The sequence below is a fragment of the Camelus dromedarius genome, chromosome 33 (assembly GCF_036321535.1).
Source record: "Camelus dromedarius isolate mCamDro1 chromosome 33, mCamDro1.pat, whole genome shotgun sequence".
Classification (NCBI taxonomy): domain Eukaryota; kingdom Metazoa; phylum Chordata; class Mammalia; order Artiodactyla; family Camelidae; genus Camelus; species Camelus dromedarius.
The window spans coordinates 8,288,635-8,307,130 of record NC_087468.1 but is presented as its reverse complement, the minus strand read 5'-3'; the positions used below and the strand labels follow the sequence as shown (position 1 = coordinate 8,307,130).

Below are 18,496 nucleotides of genomic sequence, written 5' to 3'. Positions count from 1 at the left end.
TGCTAATGGCCCAGCAGGCTCTGTGCTCCCTGCGCTGTCCCCGTGGTGCTGGGCCTGGGACAGTCCCTCGACACCCCCTTGGTGACTGTGACCTGCACTCACCGCCTGGCCTCTGTGTCTGTCTCAGAAGCACGTCCAGCACGTGAGCCCACCTCCTGGCCAGGTAGTTTCCTGAGTGGTCCTGTGCACAGTACCCCCGGCCCTCCGGCATGCGCTCCTGCGGGGTAGTGGCTGTGTGCGCGGGGTCAGCGTTGGCGGACGTTCCATTAGAGTTGAGGTCTTCCTGCCATGTCTGCCTCCGTCCTTGAGCTTCCCTGTAGATTGCCTCATCAGCCAGTTGGGTGGGACGTCGGAGGCCCAGCTACTTGGGGAGCGGTTTCTCAGTGTCTTGGCTTGATTGTCGTTGTTTAATTCAGCATCTCCTATGTAAAGTGCTGTTCTTTCCAGAAAACCTTCTCTGTCTGTGGTTTGTGCTGCGAATGTCACGTGGGTCTCTGGCAGCTCTCCTGACTCGGGTTTTCTGGGACATGATCTCGTCCGCAGCAGGCTCGCTCCCTGAGAGCACTGGAGATCTGGTCCACCCGGATGTCCGTCTGGTGGCTGCTGTCAGGAAGCTCAGGGCGGTGGCAGGCCCGGCCTCCCGGGAGCCTCTGGGCTGGTCGAGCATCTTGCCCCTGGTGGGTTTGCTCTGCAGATGGTGCCCAGAGGTTGCACATCCGTGCCGGATTTCTGTCTGGTTTACTCTGAAGACCCCCTGCTCTCACCTTTCTTTGCCTGTATTTTACATGTTTGTTAATTGTCCTCTTCCTGCCGCAGTCGATTTTGGGGTGAGTGCTCAGCTGGACAGGACTGTCGGGAGGAGAAACACGTTCATTGGGACCCCCTACTGGATGGCTCCCGAGGTCATCGCCTGCGACGAGAACCCGGATGCCACCTACGATTACAGAGTAAGGCTCCTGCCCGGCTTCCGTGGGGCCCGACAGCCCTGAGAGTGGGCTCTGCCCCCTCCTCCCTCCCTCCCTGCCTGCCCCGTGAGGACCGCATGGCACCTGCGGCAGGTGCACCTCTGCTGGGACAGTATTGGGAGGCTTGCTTTGGTCCATTCTGTGTCACCTCTGTTCTGTTACTAAGTGGGATGCTGCTTTCCAGGCAGGGGGCGGTCACTGTTGTTTGCCCTGAGTGAGTAAATGCTTCTGCCCTGTTTGCTATCCTTTTTACCTTGAAGAGTATATTATAATCAGATGTTTATTATTTTTAAAGTATTGTCAGACTGTATAGCAGTAGCTTCGTCTCCGTGAAGCCTGAGAGCATCGTTACAGAGCTTCGCTTTGGTGCACAAGTGGATTTAAACTGTTAGAGTGACCTCTAGGGACTTAGATTGATAATGCACTTTTTGATCCTGATGTAAAACCCATATTTGATCATCAGACTCAGGTTGAATATGTTTTTAAAAAATTCTCTTGCCTTAAATGAGTTAGAGTTGTCGATGTACCTGTTAATGATATTCAAAAATGAATTCGTATCTTAACAGTCCCCAGTGTATTTCAGTATTTACGATAAATACCCAGTTAAGGAAACTCAATTTAAGTCTATGGAGAGGAATATTTATTTTATCTTTTTATATGTTGAAGCATTTTAAAATAGGTGATAAGACTTTACAGCTTGTCACTCTTTGTTTCATCATCATTTTGAGATTCTGGAGACACTTCATTATGTGTCTCCAGAATCTCAAAACGTTTTCTGACATCCAAAATATTATCATAGTTTTGCTTAAGAATGATTTCTTAATAGAGTCCATAGTTAGACCAGCTGGCTTACAGCTGGTCTGTCCAGACCAGTGTTCAGTGCAGGACGAGACGCTGGATTTGGTTGTTTGGCTGTTGGATACCTTCTAATTGAGAATATCCCTCACCCCACCCCACTCCTTGTCCCTGACTTGCTGAAGAGGCAGTGTTCCACCTTTTAGATTTATCTTACCATTTCTGAATGTTAGCTCTGCAATCTTTGTAATGTCATTTAGCTTGTTTTCCTGTAAACTTGAAAGGCTCAGTTAGTATCCAGGAAGGCCTTAGGGTGCCCTCAGAGGAGATGGGTGTGGTGTGTGACGCATCCCTCCAGGGGCGTGGACCACTGCCCCACCACTGCTGCTGCCGAGGCCAGTCACCGGGTTCAGGTCGTGAACCACCCTTCGTACCTGATAGTGTAGAAAACCCCATAACAATAAAGGGGCAACCCACAGGCCTGTCCTTACCTCTTGTGATAAAATATATGTTATAGGTTATTTAGGAAAACCCTTAAGCTGAGCAACTTTAAGCAGTTTCTTTGTTAGTATAGCATATAAACAAAAGAAGGCTCATGATGATAACCATCTGTTACCTGCTTTAAGAAAATCTCATTTGGGTTTTAAGAAGTTGGCTGATAAAACTTCATCTAGTGTATACTGAGCGTCTGCCCCATGGTAGTCATAGTTCTGGAGGCGCAAAGGTGAATGAAACAATGAAAGTGCCCGCCCTTGTGGAACTTACATTTGAGTAGAGAATAAAGTTCGAATTTTTAAATTGGTATTTCAGGGGAATCAGAAGATTGCAAGCACTTAGCTTACCACACATCCCTTCCTGAGTTTGAAGGGAGAGACGCAGCGGCCTGATGGAGTTTAGTGAGCTAGGGTAGGTCTTATTAATTCAGCTGCAGACCTTTTATAAAGCGTACTTCTAGCCTTAAAACTTTTGACATCTTAATTAAGTGTGAGATACTGTCGTAAAACATAAGATTACCAACAGCAGTCAGGGCTGGGAGTCTAAGCTACCTACTGCTTGTAAAGACCCGAAGGGACACTGGTGTGCAGAGCCTGCTGCGGCCGTCGGAGAAGCTGTCGCGTGGACCGCGTCTAGTTCCCCGTAGGCCGGGGTGGTTCTGGTTAACAGCCAGCTTTGTCTTCATTGTATCATCTGCTCATTCATTTGGAAGGTACTCTTCCAGATGTGTATGTGCTTTTCATTTCCTGGCGAGCTTCGTCTCAGTTTATACACCCACGAGTGCATGTATGTTGTCTGTGTGGTTGGCCAGCGGTGGAGAGTTCATGGCCTCACGTCCTGCTTTGTTCTGCAGAGTGACCTGTGGTCTTGCGGCATCACCGCCATCGAGATGGCAGAAGGCGCTCCCCGTAAGTAGCCTCTTTTTGAACCTGGTTGTGGTCTGTGACTTAAACCTGGTTTCATGGCTTCAGAAAGAACACTTTGTGGAGGAACTTTTCCTTGAAGGGCGTTTAGATGAAGGAATCCTAAGTGCAGTGGAGTTTAGGTGTAAAAGCAATTCTTGGCAGGCATTGTTCCTTTTGAACATCTCCCTGAGGTCTGTAGGCTACGTTATCCTTTATTTAACTTGTAATCAGACGTGTGACCTGAAATTATTCTGACAGCAGGTAACAAGCAGTACTTCTTTTTCCAGTTTAAATCTGATACTCAGTGAAACTGGTTCTAACACAGGAACTGTCAGTATTATGTTTTGACTTTACAAACAGAGGCATAGTTTTTCACCTGTAATTTTTTTTTTTTTTGGATTACCTGTGAAATTTTGCTTCTGCTTTGGGTTAAATCAGTGACAGCTTCATAAAATTAATTTTTTTAATAGCTTAGATTTTTCTTTTGTAATTGACTCATTTTTATTAAATTTTTTTTGGCGGGGGGAGGTAATTTATTTACTTATCTTTTTTTTAGAGGGAGGGACTGGGGATTGAACCCAGGACCTCGTGCATGCTAAGCACGCGCTCTACCCCTGAGCTGTAACCTCCCCCAGAACTGATTCTTAATCAGGGGCAGGTAGAATTGCAGAGATCACGAAGAATGCCTGACTGTCTGGTGCGTAGTTGCTGCTGAATAAGCATTTGTTGAGTGAATGAAGGAAGACTGCCCACAGCTAAGAGCTAGTTTGCCTTGCAGAAGCGGCCGTCTGTCTTGGTCACCGTGTCCCCCGAGGACCTGAGACAGGGCAGCACTGCCCAACCCTGTGTCTCAGTTTTATTTCCCGGTGGGACTAGTCCTCTCTTTTCCTCTGGCCCCATGCCCCAGCTGCCTTGTAAGATTCCCGTGAAGGTAAATAAACACGGAAATGCCCGTTGTGACAGACTCACGGGCGCACGTGCCCCTGACACCCCTTCACTGGGCAGGTGATCACAGTACAGACAGTAACTGCGCAGAATTGAACAGTTCCGTTTCACTCCCACGTTTCTGCTTTTCCGCGGTAATGCTAGCTGTAACAGCGAACAGAGAACATTCCTGGAGGGCTCAGGGCTCACTGTGTTCCAGGCATCGTGTGACGATGGCCTTTAAGCAGCGTCCAATTTACTGCTCAAAGCAACCGCATGAAAATAAAATGATTTTCATTGTCGTCTTATAGATGGAGTAGGAACCTAAGCTGTTCACCCCTTTAGGGCTTTGAATCAGCATTTAGCTCTGATTTATGAGGCCTTCCCGTGTCCATCTGAAGCGGTATTCTTGTTGCTCTTGTCCACCTTACGTTTTGCTGTGTTTAAGCGGGGGGTTCGGGCCGTGTCGAGGCCTCATAACCAAGTGTCTGGACTGCTTGAGGTAAAGCGGGTCAGTCACGATGGGCAGAGCGTGTGGTGTCACGGGTGAGCCGGGAACCGGGGCAAGTCACGGGAGTGCCGCACTGACACGCGTCTCCTCTCCCCAGCTCTCTGTGACATGCATCCAATGAGAGCGCTGTTTCTCATCCCCAGAAACCCTCCTCCCCGGCTGAAGTCCAAAAAATGGTAAGCTGTGTGTGCTTTCTTGTCGTTCTTGTTCTTTTCCTTTAAAAAAAAAATGTTCCTTTTTAGTTTTACTTCAAGACAAAATCCTTGCCACTCTGATTGCCCAGGACCACGAGCCGGCTCCAAGACGCCAGTTAAAAAGAGTATTGGTTTATTTTTTTAATGTATTTTTTTCTTGATAAATTGTCCTTGAATTATAAAATGGTAACAAGTGACTGTATGAAACACCAGAACGTGGTTCAAGAAGAAAGTTCTGTTGTAATATTTAAGCACACTTTCAGTGTCGTGTATTTCTAAACATGTTTCCTTTAAACAGCAGCGCTGTCTCGACTTGCAGTTCCTCGGTGGAAATAGCATTTTAAAATTCACGGAGGCGTTCGCTGTAATCATTGCAGGACACTGAATTCTAGGTGCCTGTTTTCATCCCAGCAGACCGCATCGGGGGAGGGGCCCTCTTCCCGGGCTGCCCCTTCCTCGTGCGTTTGCTAAACAGGAGCTGATCCCGGCAGAGGGAGATGGTGGTGCCGCCCCTGGCGAGGGCGGGAAAACTTGCAGCAGCGTGGGGAGGTGCTGCTTTGGTCTGGTTTTAACACCTTGGAGGGAGAGGCAGTGCTTTGTTTTTTGCCTAAGAGTTTCACCCACTTGCTGCCCCCTGTGAGCTTTTCTGGTCCCTTCCTGTCGGTCCCTGTGTGCACGCGGGCTCTCCTCCCTCCTTGCCTGTCCCTGCTTCCTGCGCTCGGCTGTCTGTCTGTCTTACCTGCTGTGGACTTTTTCCCTTTCTGAAACTATTCTCACTGTTCTCACCAGTTTTCCAGTTAGTGTTGTCTCCTCTGAGATTCCTGCCTCTAATTCTGAAATTGGCACAGGACCTCCACTTCGGGCCTCCTTCTCTCCTGGACGCGGTCTTCTAGCTGTTCATCTGCTCTGTTCCACTTGGTGGCTCACCTTCTGATGTTCTGGTGTCCTTCCTGTCTGTGGGTGTGGACGTGCCCACCGTGGTGTCACTCCTGTTTCCTTCACGCTCCTCCCTGTCCTCTCCTGAGCACCACTCTCCATCCTTCCCCGCCTTTGTCTGCTGGCAGGATTCTCTCCCTCCTTTATCCTGTCTGACCACACTCAGCTTCAGGTAGCTGAGGTTGTCTGGTTCTGCCAGTCCTTGGAGAGGTTCTTTAAGGCTTTACAGTTGCAGTGATTTTAGCCCCAGCTGGTCTCCTGTATTAAAACGTGGTAAATGATGGGCTTCCCTGGGTGGCCGGCCCTGGAAACCAGACGTGGGCTGGGTAGTGGGTATTGCCAGGGAGTCCGTGCAGGGCTGGGGGGCGCTTTATTAAACAGCACTCGCTTCCCCCTTTCTCTCTCTGTTGGATTTTATTATGCTCCACCTTCAGGGTATTTTGCAACTTACACATCTAGTCCGTTGGCCCACTCTGATGATTCTGTCCATTACTGTTTTGGATTCGCTGTGTGTACGGTACATGAAGCAGGGAGACGGACACGATGACGGTAGACCCTTCCCGTCTTCTTCCACCAAACTGGCTCTGACTCTGCTGGATTAGCGCATCCTCACCAGTTTACGTCATTGCCTCATTTTACCTAAGCATCCTAAAGGGTTGCGAGGGTTACAGGCACAGAGTCCTTTTTCCTTTACGACGGCAGTCCTGTCCTGTTCACCCGATGTAGTTTTTACCACTGTTTTTGGAGAGGGGGCTTTTGAAAGATGATCAGTGAACTCTCTTCCAGCAGAATATGGTTGTTGGTTTTAAAGACTATATTGTGGATCCCCAATTCTCAGGTGTCAGTCTGTGCACACGGCACACGAGAAGCCGTCTGGAGTTTTTTAAACTCAGGGCTCCAACCTTAGTTACTGGTTTGTTTGGTCTGAGGAGTGACGTGGGCATTTATAGTTTTAATAAACTCCCAGATCATCCTTGTGGGCAGTGGGGTGTGGGGGTCTCTGTGTTAGAGCATTCTGCCACAACTGTGTGAAATCTTCCACGTTCCTCTTTAACCACAGAGTAAGTAGCAGCCTGTGTGAGTGGCTGTGTGGGCCCTTTTCTGAGCTGACCCCAACCTCTTTTTGTATTCTGTCTGCTTTTCACACTCACGTCAGGAAACGATTCATTATTCCCTAGTGCTCCGCTGCCTCGTCCGTGATGTCCCTGTCACTCCGGGGTGATGGCTTCTCTCCCCCGTCTTGGAACGTCTCGTGCCCTCCTTTTCCTTGACGTCTCGCCCCCTCCACTGTCGCTGTGGTTCCTTCTTCCTCTCTAAGTGTGACTGCACGTCCGCTGTTGTGTGTGTGTGCATTTCCTCCCTTTATCTCCTGCGTGCTGTCTCTTACGGAGCCAAGCGTACATGTTAGTCGTTGATGCATAAATGTCTGTTGAGTAGAACAGAAATAGTAAGTTTGAATGAAATAGAAGACAATAGAAGCGATTCCTCAGAGCAGTGAGATAACTGGAAAGAACTGAGCTAATTTTCTCAATCACATTTTTAAAGACCAAATAAGTCATTCATTCAACAAAAATTTATTCCACACCTAACTATTGTAGTCTGCCTGCTCAGAGCTGGGCATTGCCGACAAGCTGAAAAGGAGGAACCAGGCCTGACCTGTACCGTTCAGTCCGGGGGGAGACAGACACGTGAGTGTGCAACGTGCAGGGTGTTTCGGGCAGGCAGCCCCAGGGGGAGGCTCCCAGAGAGAAGATGCCTGAGCTGAGTCTCGGGAGATCAGGTGAGGAACGGTGTCGTGGCCAAGGCTAGTGAAGGGTCAACATGAGCCAGAGATGGGGAAACGGGAGTCAGGGGGCTGCAGGGTCAGTGTGACAGTAGAGCCATCGCCCCCCCCCCCCCCCCCCCACTGTTGTTTCTACCTCCGCGTTCAGCAGAGAAGACTGATAGGGGAACTGGTTCCAAGCTGATGGAAACGTCATGTTGCAGGTTCAAGCCCCGTGTTTGGTCGCTGCCTTGGCTCCCTTTCTTATCTACGTGTGCCCTCGTCGTCTAGGTCCAGACGTCTATCCTCTGTCCGCTTCATATTAGCAAAACCCCTCTCTGCTCCCTTGTCGCCCCCTCCCGTGATGTCAGCTGCCTCCGTGGCCCCCGGTGTGCGTGCAGCTCTTCAGCCGTGTTTCAGGGACACTCCTGGCCATGGTCCTGCTTCTGTTTGTGTTTTATTCCTGTGCTTTTGCGGAGTGTCGTTCACAGTGGATTCTGAAGCCCTTCTTTGTTTTCAAGCTTGTAAGTCATTGATATTTTGGAGCTTTGCTCTTGGTGGTAGAAATTTGATGGTCTTTTGTACTTCCTCTTCTAGGTCAAAGAAGTTTTTTAGTTTTATAGAAGGGTGTCTGGTGAAGAATTACCTGCAGCGGCCCTCCACTGAGCAGCTTTTGAAACATCCTTTCATAAGGGACCAGCCGAATGAAAGGCAAGTTAGAATCCAGCTTAAGGACCACATAGACCGGACCAGAAAGAAGAGGGGAGAGAAAGGTATTAAACCGGTTTTTATTTACGTCTTAAAACATGAAAGATTTTTTGACGTTCTTGCTGGCCAGCATGCATTACTCCTTTCCCACCTGTGAGTGTGTGCTCACCTGGCCGAGGCCTGAGCCGTCAGTCTCTGCTCTGCACGCAGGGGTGGGCCGAGGGGCCAGCCGGGCTCCAGCCGAGGTGACCCGAGCGCATGGCGTGCCGCCGGCCCCGCGGCCAGGCAGCTGGTGGCTGCTCTCTGGCTCCTCATCAGGAGTGGTCTGTTCTGCTGCGCCTTTTACTTCACTGTGGACCTCGCGTTCTGTGCACGTCACACAGGGCCTCGCGCGCCAGCCGTGAGCATTGCCATGGTGTGTTCACCCCCCTTCCTCTCCTGCTCAGAGCCCCAGGGTGCCCAGCTTCACACGGCCCCCGTGGTGTGGGGGGCCCAGGCCCCACGTGCAGCCCGGCGGCTTTCTCTTCTTCCCCTGCAGCACAAGTGTGTGCTTGTGCCCTTTGCTTAAGGCTCCGAGTGCTCTGTCCTGACGTGTTCTGTGGGTTCGGCGGTGCCTTCTGCCCAGTGAGGTGCCGGCCCAGCTTCACCACCATCTTCCCTGAGCCTCTTCTCAGAGCCCCGGGCTCACATCGACCTTCTTGTCCCTTGAATTCTCACTGTAACTTTACAGAACAACATTGGAGAACTGGTGTCCCACTAATGAACTTTATTGGACAGTCAAATTTCAAGGCCAAAGAAGAAACTAAAAAGAACAAGTTCAAGGGAGTAAATAGTTGGTCAGAGGCACCTTTGGAGGCCTGTGCTGAGCTTTTTCCCAGAGTCGTTTCCAACTAGACACAAGTGCGGTACTCAGAGTTAACTCATCACTGATGGTCATCAGAACTTCTTTGCTGTCTGATACATTTGACCATGAAAGTAATTAAGCTTCATACACTAAGCTATGCACTTGTAACAAAGTGAACTAAAGTTTGAGAACGAAAGAAAGCTTTTTTGGGAAAAGGTTATTTCATATTGGATCATTTTCCCACTACTTTTTTAATAATAGCAGACAGCCCTGGAGCGCTGGCTCCAGTCGGGCTCATAGCACCTCGCGTATCCCCATCACCCACGACCGCCGCAGGTGCGGGCAGGGGAGCCCTCCACCTTCCTTCCCTGTCTTCAGGTCATGGTGACAGAAGAGCCTCTTCGCCTTCGTTCACCTTCCCCGTACGTCTTGCCAATCACTGAGTTTATAGTACAGAAGTTTAAATATATGAGTACCTACTTAAAGGACTCCTGAGATTATTTAGGTTGGAATTTCCCTGGGAAACTAGCCTATTCTTGAGTTCTTTAAAATTACATAGTTTTGATTTTCTAGCATAGAAAAGAACTGATGTCGGGCGTAGAGACGTAAATACACGTAACAGATATTGCCAGCTGTATACAGTATAGACTGAGCCATCTTTTAAGTTCTCAGGCCCGTTTTTCTTACCAGAAAACTGATTTTCCTTATACATCTCTGAAGACTTACATATCTCTGAAAAAAGTTAGAGATGTGTGCTTTGTTTATGAATTGGTAAGTCCCTTCAGCCTGTTCGGCTCTGATTGCTGTCTGGAGTGAAAGGGCTCGCTGTGAGTCAGGTACTCGCATTGAGGGCAGGGCCCAGTGAAACGGACTGCTGCTCTTGGGGAGACGTTATAAAACCTGTTGAAGTGGAAGTACGTTATTCACGCTGAAACTTTGCTTAGTTCTGGTCTAAGAGCGGCTTTTGGCTCCTCCTTTAGCTATGCTGTTTAATCAGGTTTTCCCTGGTTCCTCCTTTATGATTTGTGGGAACGTGGAGTTAGGTTTTCCTGCCCTGAGTACCTACCCAGGGCTTCACCCTGTCTCAGCCCAGAGGCTTTTGTCTCTGCTGTCCTCTAAGGCGAGCCCTGAGAGCTGAAAATAACCAAATACATTCTTTCATTGCCTTAGCACGGGCCGTTACATCTCTCTCTCGAGTGCGGGCGTCAGAGTGGACTGTTGGCTGCCACGCCGGACCACTGTCCTTGTGTGTCCGGGGCCCTGCGGCCCCCCCCCCCCCCCCCGCCTTCGCCCCACCAGGGCTCGTCCGGAGCACAGCGGAGTCTGCTTTCCCGGGGGGAGTGAGGCTGGCCCAGGGCGTGCCCGCCGCCACGGCGGGAACCTGGTGTCACGCTTTCCTCCCCCCAAGTCCTCTGCACGCATTTTATTTTCTCGAAGGATATCTGGTTTATTGTCGGCGGCTGTGCCCTCGGGGATGCTCCTGTCTGTGCAGGAGTTGGTTTGTGCCCCAGTTGTCTTGTTGTCTTGTTCACAGATGAGACTGAGTACGAGTACAGCGGGAGTGAGGAGGAGGAGGAGGAGGTGCCGGAGCAGGAGGGGGAGCCCAGGTAAGGCCGCCGCCGCCACCCGCCCCCTGCTTCCCAGAGAGACTGTCGCACGGTGATGCCCGTGGAGAATGAAGGAGCCATAAATGACTTTGAAAGTGTCTTAGTATCAGTATCTCCCGTTCTTCTACTCTTTGAAAGATCCCTGTAAACACTTTCTTTCTTGAGCCTCTGCCCCAGTGGCTCTGTACCGAGACCGCACTGCCTCCTCTCCCCCAGGCATTTGGAAACACTGAGGCTGTGTCTGGCCCCGGGGAAGGGGGCTTGCCCCTGGCATTGCCCCAGGAAGTGTCTGGTGACGCGTGAACAGCCCTGCACGCACAGCTGTCCTGCTCCCAGGCCAGCAGGGCCTCGGCTGACACCGCCTCAGTCCTTCCCCAAACACATTTGTCTCTGGGCTTGTCTGGCTCCCCCTCCAGTGCAGCTCTAGCATCTCACGTCCTCTGTTGGGGTGCATTCTGTCCTGACCCATTTTATAGTCCATGTTCTGGTCATCTCTGGCTCCCCAAGGCCCAGTTGGATAGCACGAACCTCACAGTGACTCATTAATCAGGGAAGAGAAGATCTAACACTTAATGACGATCTTGCACGCAACGGACCTGCTGGACAGGGGAAGAATGAGGGGGACCCTGTGCAGGGAGTTTGGAGAAAGTGTGTCAAGAATGAAGAGAATTTATTGAAAAAAAACTCTGTGTTCTCTTCTTATGTACAAGATTTGAACCCACCTGGGACTAAAGTTTTACCGTAGTTTGAGCTGACTTCATGAGTGGTGTCGTTGTTTGGGATTAGGAGTGTGATGTAATGGAAGAGGCAACTTGGGGAGACTTATTTGCTGTGTTGTTCTGCGTGTTTGGGGAGCGCAGAAGCAGCTTTCTGCTCAGGGCGATGCTGATTAATTTATCTGTGCGGCAACTCATACCTGGGACCCAGTTGGGCTCAGCCGCTGACCCTGGAAAGGAGAGTGGGAGGGAAAACGTGACAGGACTTGGTGGACCAGACGAAGATGATGAGGGACAGGTTCCTCTGATATTGGTCCCGGCCGACCTGGAACTTGGTGCTGCTTTTACTGATGGGAGGTCAGGTGGTCGGAGAGGGACCGATGACACGCAGAAGGAGGCGATCTCAGCTCTTCCTCGTCCACAGTGTGAGCTGATGTGAGAATCCTCACTAGCGATGTCTTGTCAAACATCCAGGACAGGGTTGAGGTATTTATGAAACAGATAAGACAAGATGTGATGCTGTTGAATTGTCGAGACGGTCATCCCCGTGGATTTATAGGGGGAGCTCGTCAGGAGGGTGACAGTAGGAAAGGGGGCACCGGCCCCACACCCCTGACAGCCCCTTCCCCCTGCAGCTCCATCGTCAACGTGCCCGGTGAGTCCACGCTCCGTCGGGACTTCCTGCGGCTGCAGCAGGAGAACAAGGAGCGCTCGGAGGCCCTGCGGAGGCAGCAGCTCCTACAGGAGCAGCAGCTCCGGGAGCAGGAGGAGTACAAGCGGCAGCTGCTGGCCGAGAGGCAGAAGCGCATCGAGCAGCAGAAGGAGCAGAGGCGGCGGCTGGAGGAGGTAGCGGGGGCGTCCGGGTGGGTCCTCGCTCTCTCTCCGCACGGGGGGCCGGACACCCAAAGGCCGACTTCTGTGGGCTCCCGAGGCTCAGTTGTCCGGGTCACTCCCGGAGGGACGCCTGCGCCCCGGCACCGACAGGGCTTCACAGTGCAGGAGGCCTTGGGAGCGTCCTCCTTGCTTGTGAAAACGCCCCGGACCAGCCCCCCAGTGGCTCCCATCGCTGGTGGGGGCCTGGAGGCTGCGGCCCCCCGCCCGGCGGAGGCCCTGCCCGCAGGGGTCGGAGGTGGCCGGCCCAGGCCCAGCCTCCTTCCCTTCTGCTCTCGGCCTCTGCGCCCAAGTGTGTGTGTCCATATTTTTCTGGAACTTCAGACTTTTTCACAGGAAAACCATTTTTCTGCAGATAACTTTAGGTACATGCAAGAGGAAGGGTTGAAGAAAAGAACGACGTTGGGTGTAATACAGATGCTGCTCTGTGGTCTGGTTATTAATGTGGGATTAGTTATCTGTGTGGGGGCAGCACAGTTTGTAACACTAAAGACATTGGTAGCGTGGTTACCCACAGCTTTTTCGTTTTTAATTCACAGCGGCATTATTTCCCTGTAGTTCACTTGGGGCTCAAAAGTTTTCTTTTGATTTTCTTTTCCTGACTGCCTTTTACTGTGTGTTTCACAGCTCCAGGTTTCTCACTCGTAATAGTTTGTTTCTATTTAATTCATGCGTCTTACTGTTTCACCTTTGTCTTTAATGCCAGAAAAAGACCCCGAACAACAGCAAAGGCAGTTGTGTTACTGGTACAGTGCTTTTCCCCAGGCTACTTAAGGGCACCTTTTGTGGGGAGAGTCTTTGTTTTTGTGTGTTTACACTGAATTCTGACAGCTTCACCCCTTGCCCCTAGTTTAGGAAACCGTATCTGTCCGTCCAGCAAGGAGACTGGAAGTGCCCAGCGGTGCTGGTGGCGGAGAGCGTAGGGCACAGCCTGCCCCGAGGAAGGGCAGCGCTGCTGTGTGTGTAACCCTCTTTGCAGTTTATTTACAAACTCTTCTGTAATATTTTAAGGGCTGTTTTCAGTGATCTTCAACATAGCAGAATCCCTGAATGGTTCCAGGGTTTGTCAGGCTGTCCGTGGACCACTTGGACTTAGTACATGAGGCTGCTTGAGTTTTGAGGCTTCGGCTGTTTCTAGTTGCCTTTTCCCCCCGTTTGTTTGTTTTTTTCACTTTCTTTTTTCCTTGGTTGCTGCTTTATGTGGTATTTCCCACCATCCTGTCTAACCCTGGGCTGTACTTTCCTTAGTCTCCTGATGCAGTTAGTTTGGTGACTTACAGCTTGAAGGGCCGGGTCAGCTGGAGCTTTGTAACGTAGGTCCTGGAAGCTGTTTGCAGGCCAAGTGACCGTGGGGCATGTGTCCATCATCCAGGCTCTGGACACAGGCAGGCAGCGGTGGGAGGCGGTGAGGATTCCAGAGTTAGGCCAGTGATGGCTCAAGGAAAGGAACTGAGGTTAAAGCCATTTGTCCTGTCATCTCAGGACAGGCGAGAATCAGGGTCATCAGCTAAGTGAGATCTTGGCACTTGACTCTCTTCAGTCAGCCCTTTAATTCCAGCTTCTCAATAAAAGTTCAAACTCAGAAGTCACCTTTTTACCTCCTAGTCAGTGAGGATGGAGCCAGGTCCTGAAATTGTGGCGTTGCACGAACAGAGTCCATGGGCCTGGATTCGTGGTGACCCAGCGCCTTTTACTGGCCTGGTTACTAAGCATTGTCTGCACTCTAGGTCCCAGGAGGTAATTTGGGAATATCTGAGCCATGGATGATTTGTCGCCCTTTACTGGCACTAAAGTTTTGGGGAATAGGGATTCCTTTTGTTATTCACAAAGGTAAGAGTGGTCAGCCACGCTCACGGGGTAAGTGGTGCTTCCACCCAAAAGGCTGTGACAGCTCTCTGTCAGTGGTGGGCGAGGACAGGTCGCCGAGCCGAGGCTGTGGGAAGCCGGGCAGGCGCTCCTTCCTCGGAAAGTGCCGCGCAGTCGGGACCGCCTCTGCGCCCCACTCCTGATTCAGAGCCTCTGCCGGTGAGGGTGAGTGCCCTGCGCGTCGCGGGCCCTTCGCCTGGGACAGGTCACCTGCGCACGGGTGCCCTCCCCTCTTCCTTGGTGCTCCTTTGTTTCCTCTGCTTCCTCTTCCTTGACACCTGTAAACTGGGGGAAGTCCTTGCAGATACTGTTGGGTCTGTCTCCCGGTTTTGCTGAAGATGGTGCTTCTGTTTCCCGCTTCCCGTGTCGCCCATGGACGGTCCTGGGAGGAAAGGGGGGAGGGCAGAGGCCCCACAGCCGGGTTCACCCCAGCGGTTTCGTCTTCCCTCCCACGCTCCTCAGGTGTGCGGCAGGCCTCCCGGCGCTCCTCTGCCGGACACGCCCAGTGCTTTCTCAGCCTGCTCTCACCCAGGCTCAGGGCCTCGCGGGGCGGTGACCTCCCTCCGCCAGAAGTTGTCCTTCGGCTCACACAGTGCTTCGCCTCTAGCTAGGAATTCCTCACCCCGGCCAGCTTTTTCTCCCAGTCTATTCTTACTCCCTTTTTTTGAAGCAAAAATGAAGATTGTTCAGTCAGATTGTCGTTTTATCTGAATGGTTTTGTGCTCTTTTTCCATTGGATCTTGCCTTGGCACCTACTAACTGCCCCTCCCATGCCTCGTGACATCCACTGATGTGGTCAGCGCCTTCTCATTCTTTGTCTAAGTTTGACAGAAACATGACACAAGACGTCCTAGAGGGAAGACCCATCCGTTTCTAAGTTAAGATCACCACGGTGGCTGCTGTACTTCGGACATGGATTTGAACCTGCTGCGTATCTAAGATTCCTGTCTCCCAATCTGTACTTCGTTTTGGCCTCACGGAGACTGTCAGGTTATTGGTTAAAGTAAGCAAGAGACATTTGTCTATGGTTTGGCTTGCTACTTTATTTTTAAAAAAAAAAAAAGAACATTTCTTAAGGAAGATTTGTTTTTAGCAAACATCTGGTGCCGTTACAACAGCAGCGCATTTAAAATCACTGTGTGAATGACCTTTTAGTTATACATAGGAGACGACGTCTGACTTTGCATTGAGGTTCTTTTCTTCAAAAGAAAAAAGGGAAAACTCCAGTTCCCTGTGTGTCCCCATCTTACCCGTTGCAAAGACGACTCTGCTCTGTAGACTTTTAACGCTGGCGGGTGGACCCGGCCAAGGACTTCCCTTATGGCTCTGAGTCACTTTCCCTGCTACTTGCTTCTCCCTTTTAGTTGTTGACTTGCTGATGGGATCTTCAGGACTTTTTCTGTAGGTATTTTTTTAAAAATCATCTCTCATCTTGAGGGGCTGCCCAGGTTTTCAGCCCTGGAGTGGCACGTGTTGCTGGGCCGTGGGGCCCACTTGTGCAGTGTGGGGTTACATGTGGGTGTCACCCGTCAGCACCTCCCCCACCAAGAGGACCCACAGTCACATTCATGCCTGCAGATGCCAAAGGGCCCACAGTTTTAGCGAGGTGGGAGGACATAGAAGAAATTAAAAACAAAGTAAAGCAAGAGAAAAATTTTGTTCCGTGTGAAGTGGGATCCTGGTTTCCCAGTGCTCCTGACAGCTTCGCCCTTATTTGCTGGAGCACATCCTCCAGGAGTCTCCTGAGCAAGTGTGAAGACAAGAGAAGGACTTGAGGGACTCTGCACGGATGGGGGTGTAAGGGACTTGACAGATGATGGAGTGACAGGCCCATAGAAGACCAGCCAAACACACAAAAGTAAGGCAATTAGTAACATTTGGTTTTAACTCGTATGTGACTCAGCCTTCATTGTGGTTTTCGTTTAACCAGATATTATCACGTGGCTAGACTGGGGGCGTAGGGTGGTGAGGTGCAATGACTGTTCTTTGGGAGAAGTCAATAGATGGTGTCTAAAGTGGAAAGAAATCTAAATAGCTCTGTAAGTACATTATTTAAAAATAGGGATGTAAATACTGTGGGAAAAGCTGAAAGCATTGAAAGTGGTTTTGCCTTGGAAGGAAGAGCTGGGAGTGAAGTTTGACAGAAGCCTTGTATCCTTTTTGACTTCTTAAAGTATCTAGAACTTTGATTAAAACATTTAAAACAAATTAAATTGAAAAAGCTACTCATAAAAGCATTTAAAATTTAAATTTAAAGTTCTTAGTAGCATTTACCTAGATGGAGTCAGGATTTCCCACTGGGCTGGGAGCCCTGCCTTCCATGCAGTTGGAAATAACCCCCAGAAATGGATTCTGCACGTCCCACCACGTTGGAGCTGACTGCCTCGCAGGAGAATGCAGGCTTTCAGTCAGGGTCCGGGCCCACGAGACCAGAGGATGCACACGGAATTCTGTTGCTCGCCAAGACTCCGGGTGACGACAGCCCGGCGTGGGAAGCAGGAGAGGGATGAGGAGGGCAGACCTGCCCGCAGTGGCCGGGGTGGCCGTGGTTCATGGGTGGGGCCGGCACACGGATGCCAGCTCTGGGGCTGGTTCCCTCTGCTCTGCTTTTCCTCTGCAACTTCCCTATTTCTTCTCTGGAAATGGCCGATTGAGTGGGATACTTGCCCGCATCTGGACTGCCAGGGTGTGCGGCCACCCAGCCGGGCTTCCAGACGGCAGCAACCAGGACTCTAGCTGGAGACTCTTCTCTTGTCTGGCTCTCTCTGGGAGAGTCCTTGCCGGTAACGGCCAAGGCATTGGCTTTGCTTTTAACTAAAGAATTTTTCAAGATTTTGTAAATCGCAAGAGAGGAAAACGCATGCGCAACCATGGATTTCCTTTTGTTGTGTGATGCCACGGGGCTAAGCAACACCTTCACTCCAGCATCATTCCTAAAACTGAAAGGACTTTCGGTGGCCTGCATGATATGTAGGGCAGCGGGGCTTGTCTCTAAGGCCGTTGTGGTGGAGGGGGGGGTGTCTGTGGTCACGTGGCCTTGGTTAGCACCACACGGTGGCCTGAAAAGAGTTTTAATCATGCATCCCATCAGTAAAAAAAATCGAGCACGTGTATTGGATAGATACACCTAGTACTTAAATATTGTACCGATGGGGTTGTGTTCTTAGCAACTGTGTGTTTATTGTAAGTGGTGTAGTGGTGAAAACCAATCTGTTCTTTTTGCTCCTGTATTGAAGAAGCAAAAGGTGTAAAATAAGAGATCGTAGCTTTGTCTGCCTGGAAGAGGAAAGGCCCCAGAGCACTTCCTGGATGTGACTCTCAAGTTCTGGGTCATATTGTTCGTGGTGTCCTGGGGCGGGGTGGTTTTGTGGGTCTGACTTTCTGGGAGCTGGTGTTTAGAGGGCAGAGGTCATCCGTCTGAGGGGTGCGGGGCAGCACACAGGCCCCGAGTGCAGGCTGTGCAGCGTCAGGGCAGGACGGGGTGGGTGCGGAAATAGGAAAAGCTAAAGGCGTTAAGCTGGCAGGTGACCAGCAGCGCTGGGCCAGGGCAGTGGGAGGAGGTAGAATTTACTAGAGGTGTCTTAGCCATTCAGGTTGTAGTTTCTAATCACCAGGATGGGAACTCGGTTCTTTTTACAACCCAACCCCACCCATGGAACATGGGGGAGTTCTGTGCATTGAATTCTAAGAACAGACGATGGCGGGGGGCACAATGAGAATTTTGTGGAATAAGAGAGGAGGTGGGGCCAGAAGCTGACTCCAGATGTCACTGAGAACAGTGGTGCTGGAATTCTCACCCGAGGGGCCGGGTTCCAACCCGCTGTTCCACGTGGAAGACGTTTGTTTACGTCTCTCAGGAAATCACTGTAAAGTGTCTGCCCTCAGAGAATAGGCTGGCTGAGAGCGGGGAGACCCAGGAGGAACAGTCACGTGCAGTGACCACCTCCACTGTAGTCCCCTTGTCAGTGCTGGTGTCGGATGTCCCCGTAGCCTTCCCCCAGACTGCTGGTTTACTGGCCGACATCTGTCACAAAGGCCCGTGGTGCTGATTGCTTCCTGGGTCTTGAGAAGTCTGGTGCCGTGGCTTCCCCAGAGCTGTGCTGGCCACGCAGGACGGTTGAAATTTAAGTGAACGTCAGTGAAATAGAACCGAGAGCTCAGTTCCCCCCCAGATGTGAAAAGCCGCCCCGGCTCAGGGGCTCAGGAGCGACGTGGGGTGAGGGGGGACCCGTACCGGGGGTCTGAGGCCAGTGCTTTTCAGTCGCGGGGGGACTCGGCTGATTTTACGCCCCGCGCGGTGGACGTGCTTTGCTGACCGACGGGCGTCCGAGGCCAGGTGAGACACGTCACTCTGCGCTGTGGGAGAGGAGAGGCTGT

The 18,496-nt window shown here is 51.1% G+C and overlaps 1 protein-coding gene across 50 annotated transcripts in view; it reads left to right on the top strand.

Annotated features, from left to right (window-relative positions):
- The window catches only part of MAP4K4 (mitogen-activated protein kinase kinase kinase kinase 4), a 141,922-nt gene that overhangs the window by 91,587 nt on the left and 31,839 nt on the right, over positions 1–18,496 (top strand). For all 50 annotated transcript variants that reach the window (XM_064481795.1, XM_064481794.1, XM_064481792.1 and 47 more), the window contains 6 exons: positions 817–947; positions 3,109–3,163; positions 4,693–4,771; positions 8,085–8,260; positions 10,574–10,646; positions 11,998–12,208. In XM_064481795.1, coding sequence (XP_064337865.1) covers positions 817–947; positions 3,109–3,163; positions 4,693–4,771; positions 8,085–8,260; positions 10,574–10,646; positions 11,998–12,208 — 725 coding nt within the window. The remainder of the gene's footprint in view (positions 1–816; positions 948–3,108; positions 3,164–4,692; positions 4,772–8,084; positions 8,261–10,573; positions 10,647–11,997; positions 12,209–18,496) is intronic.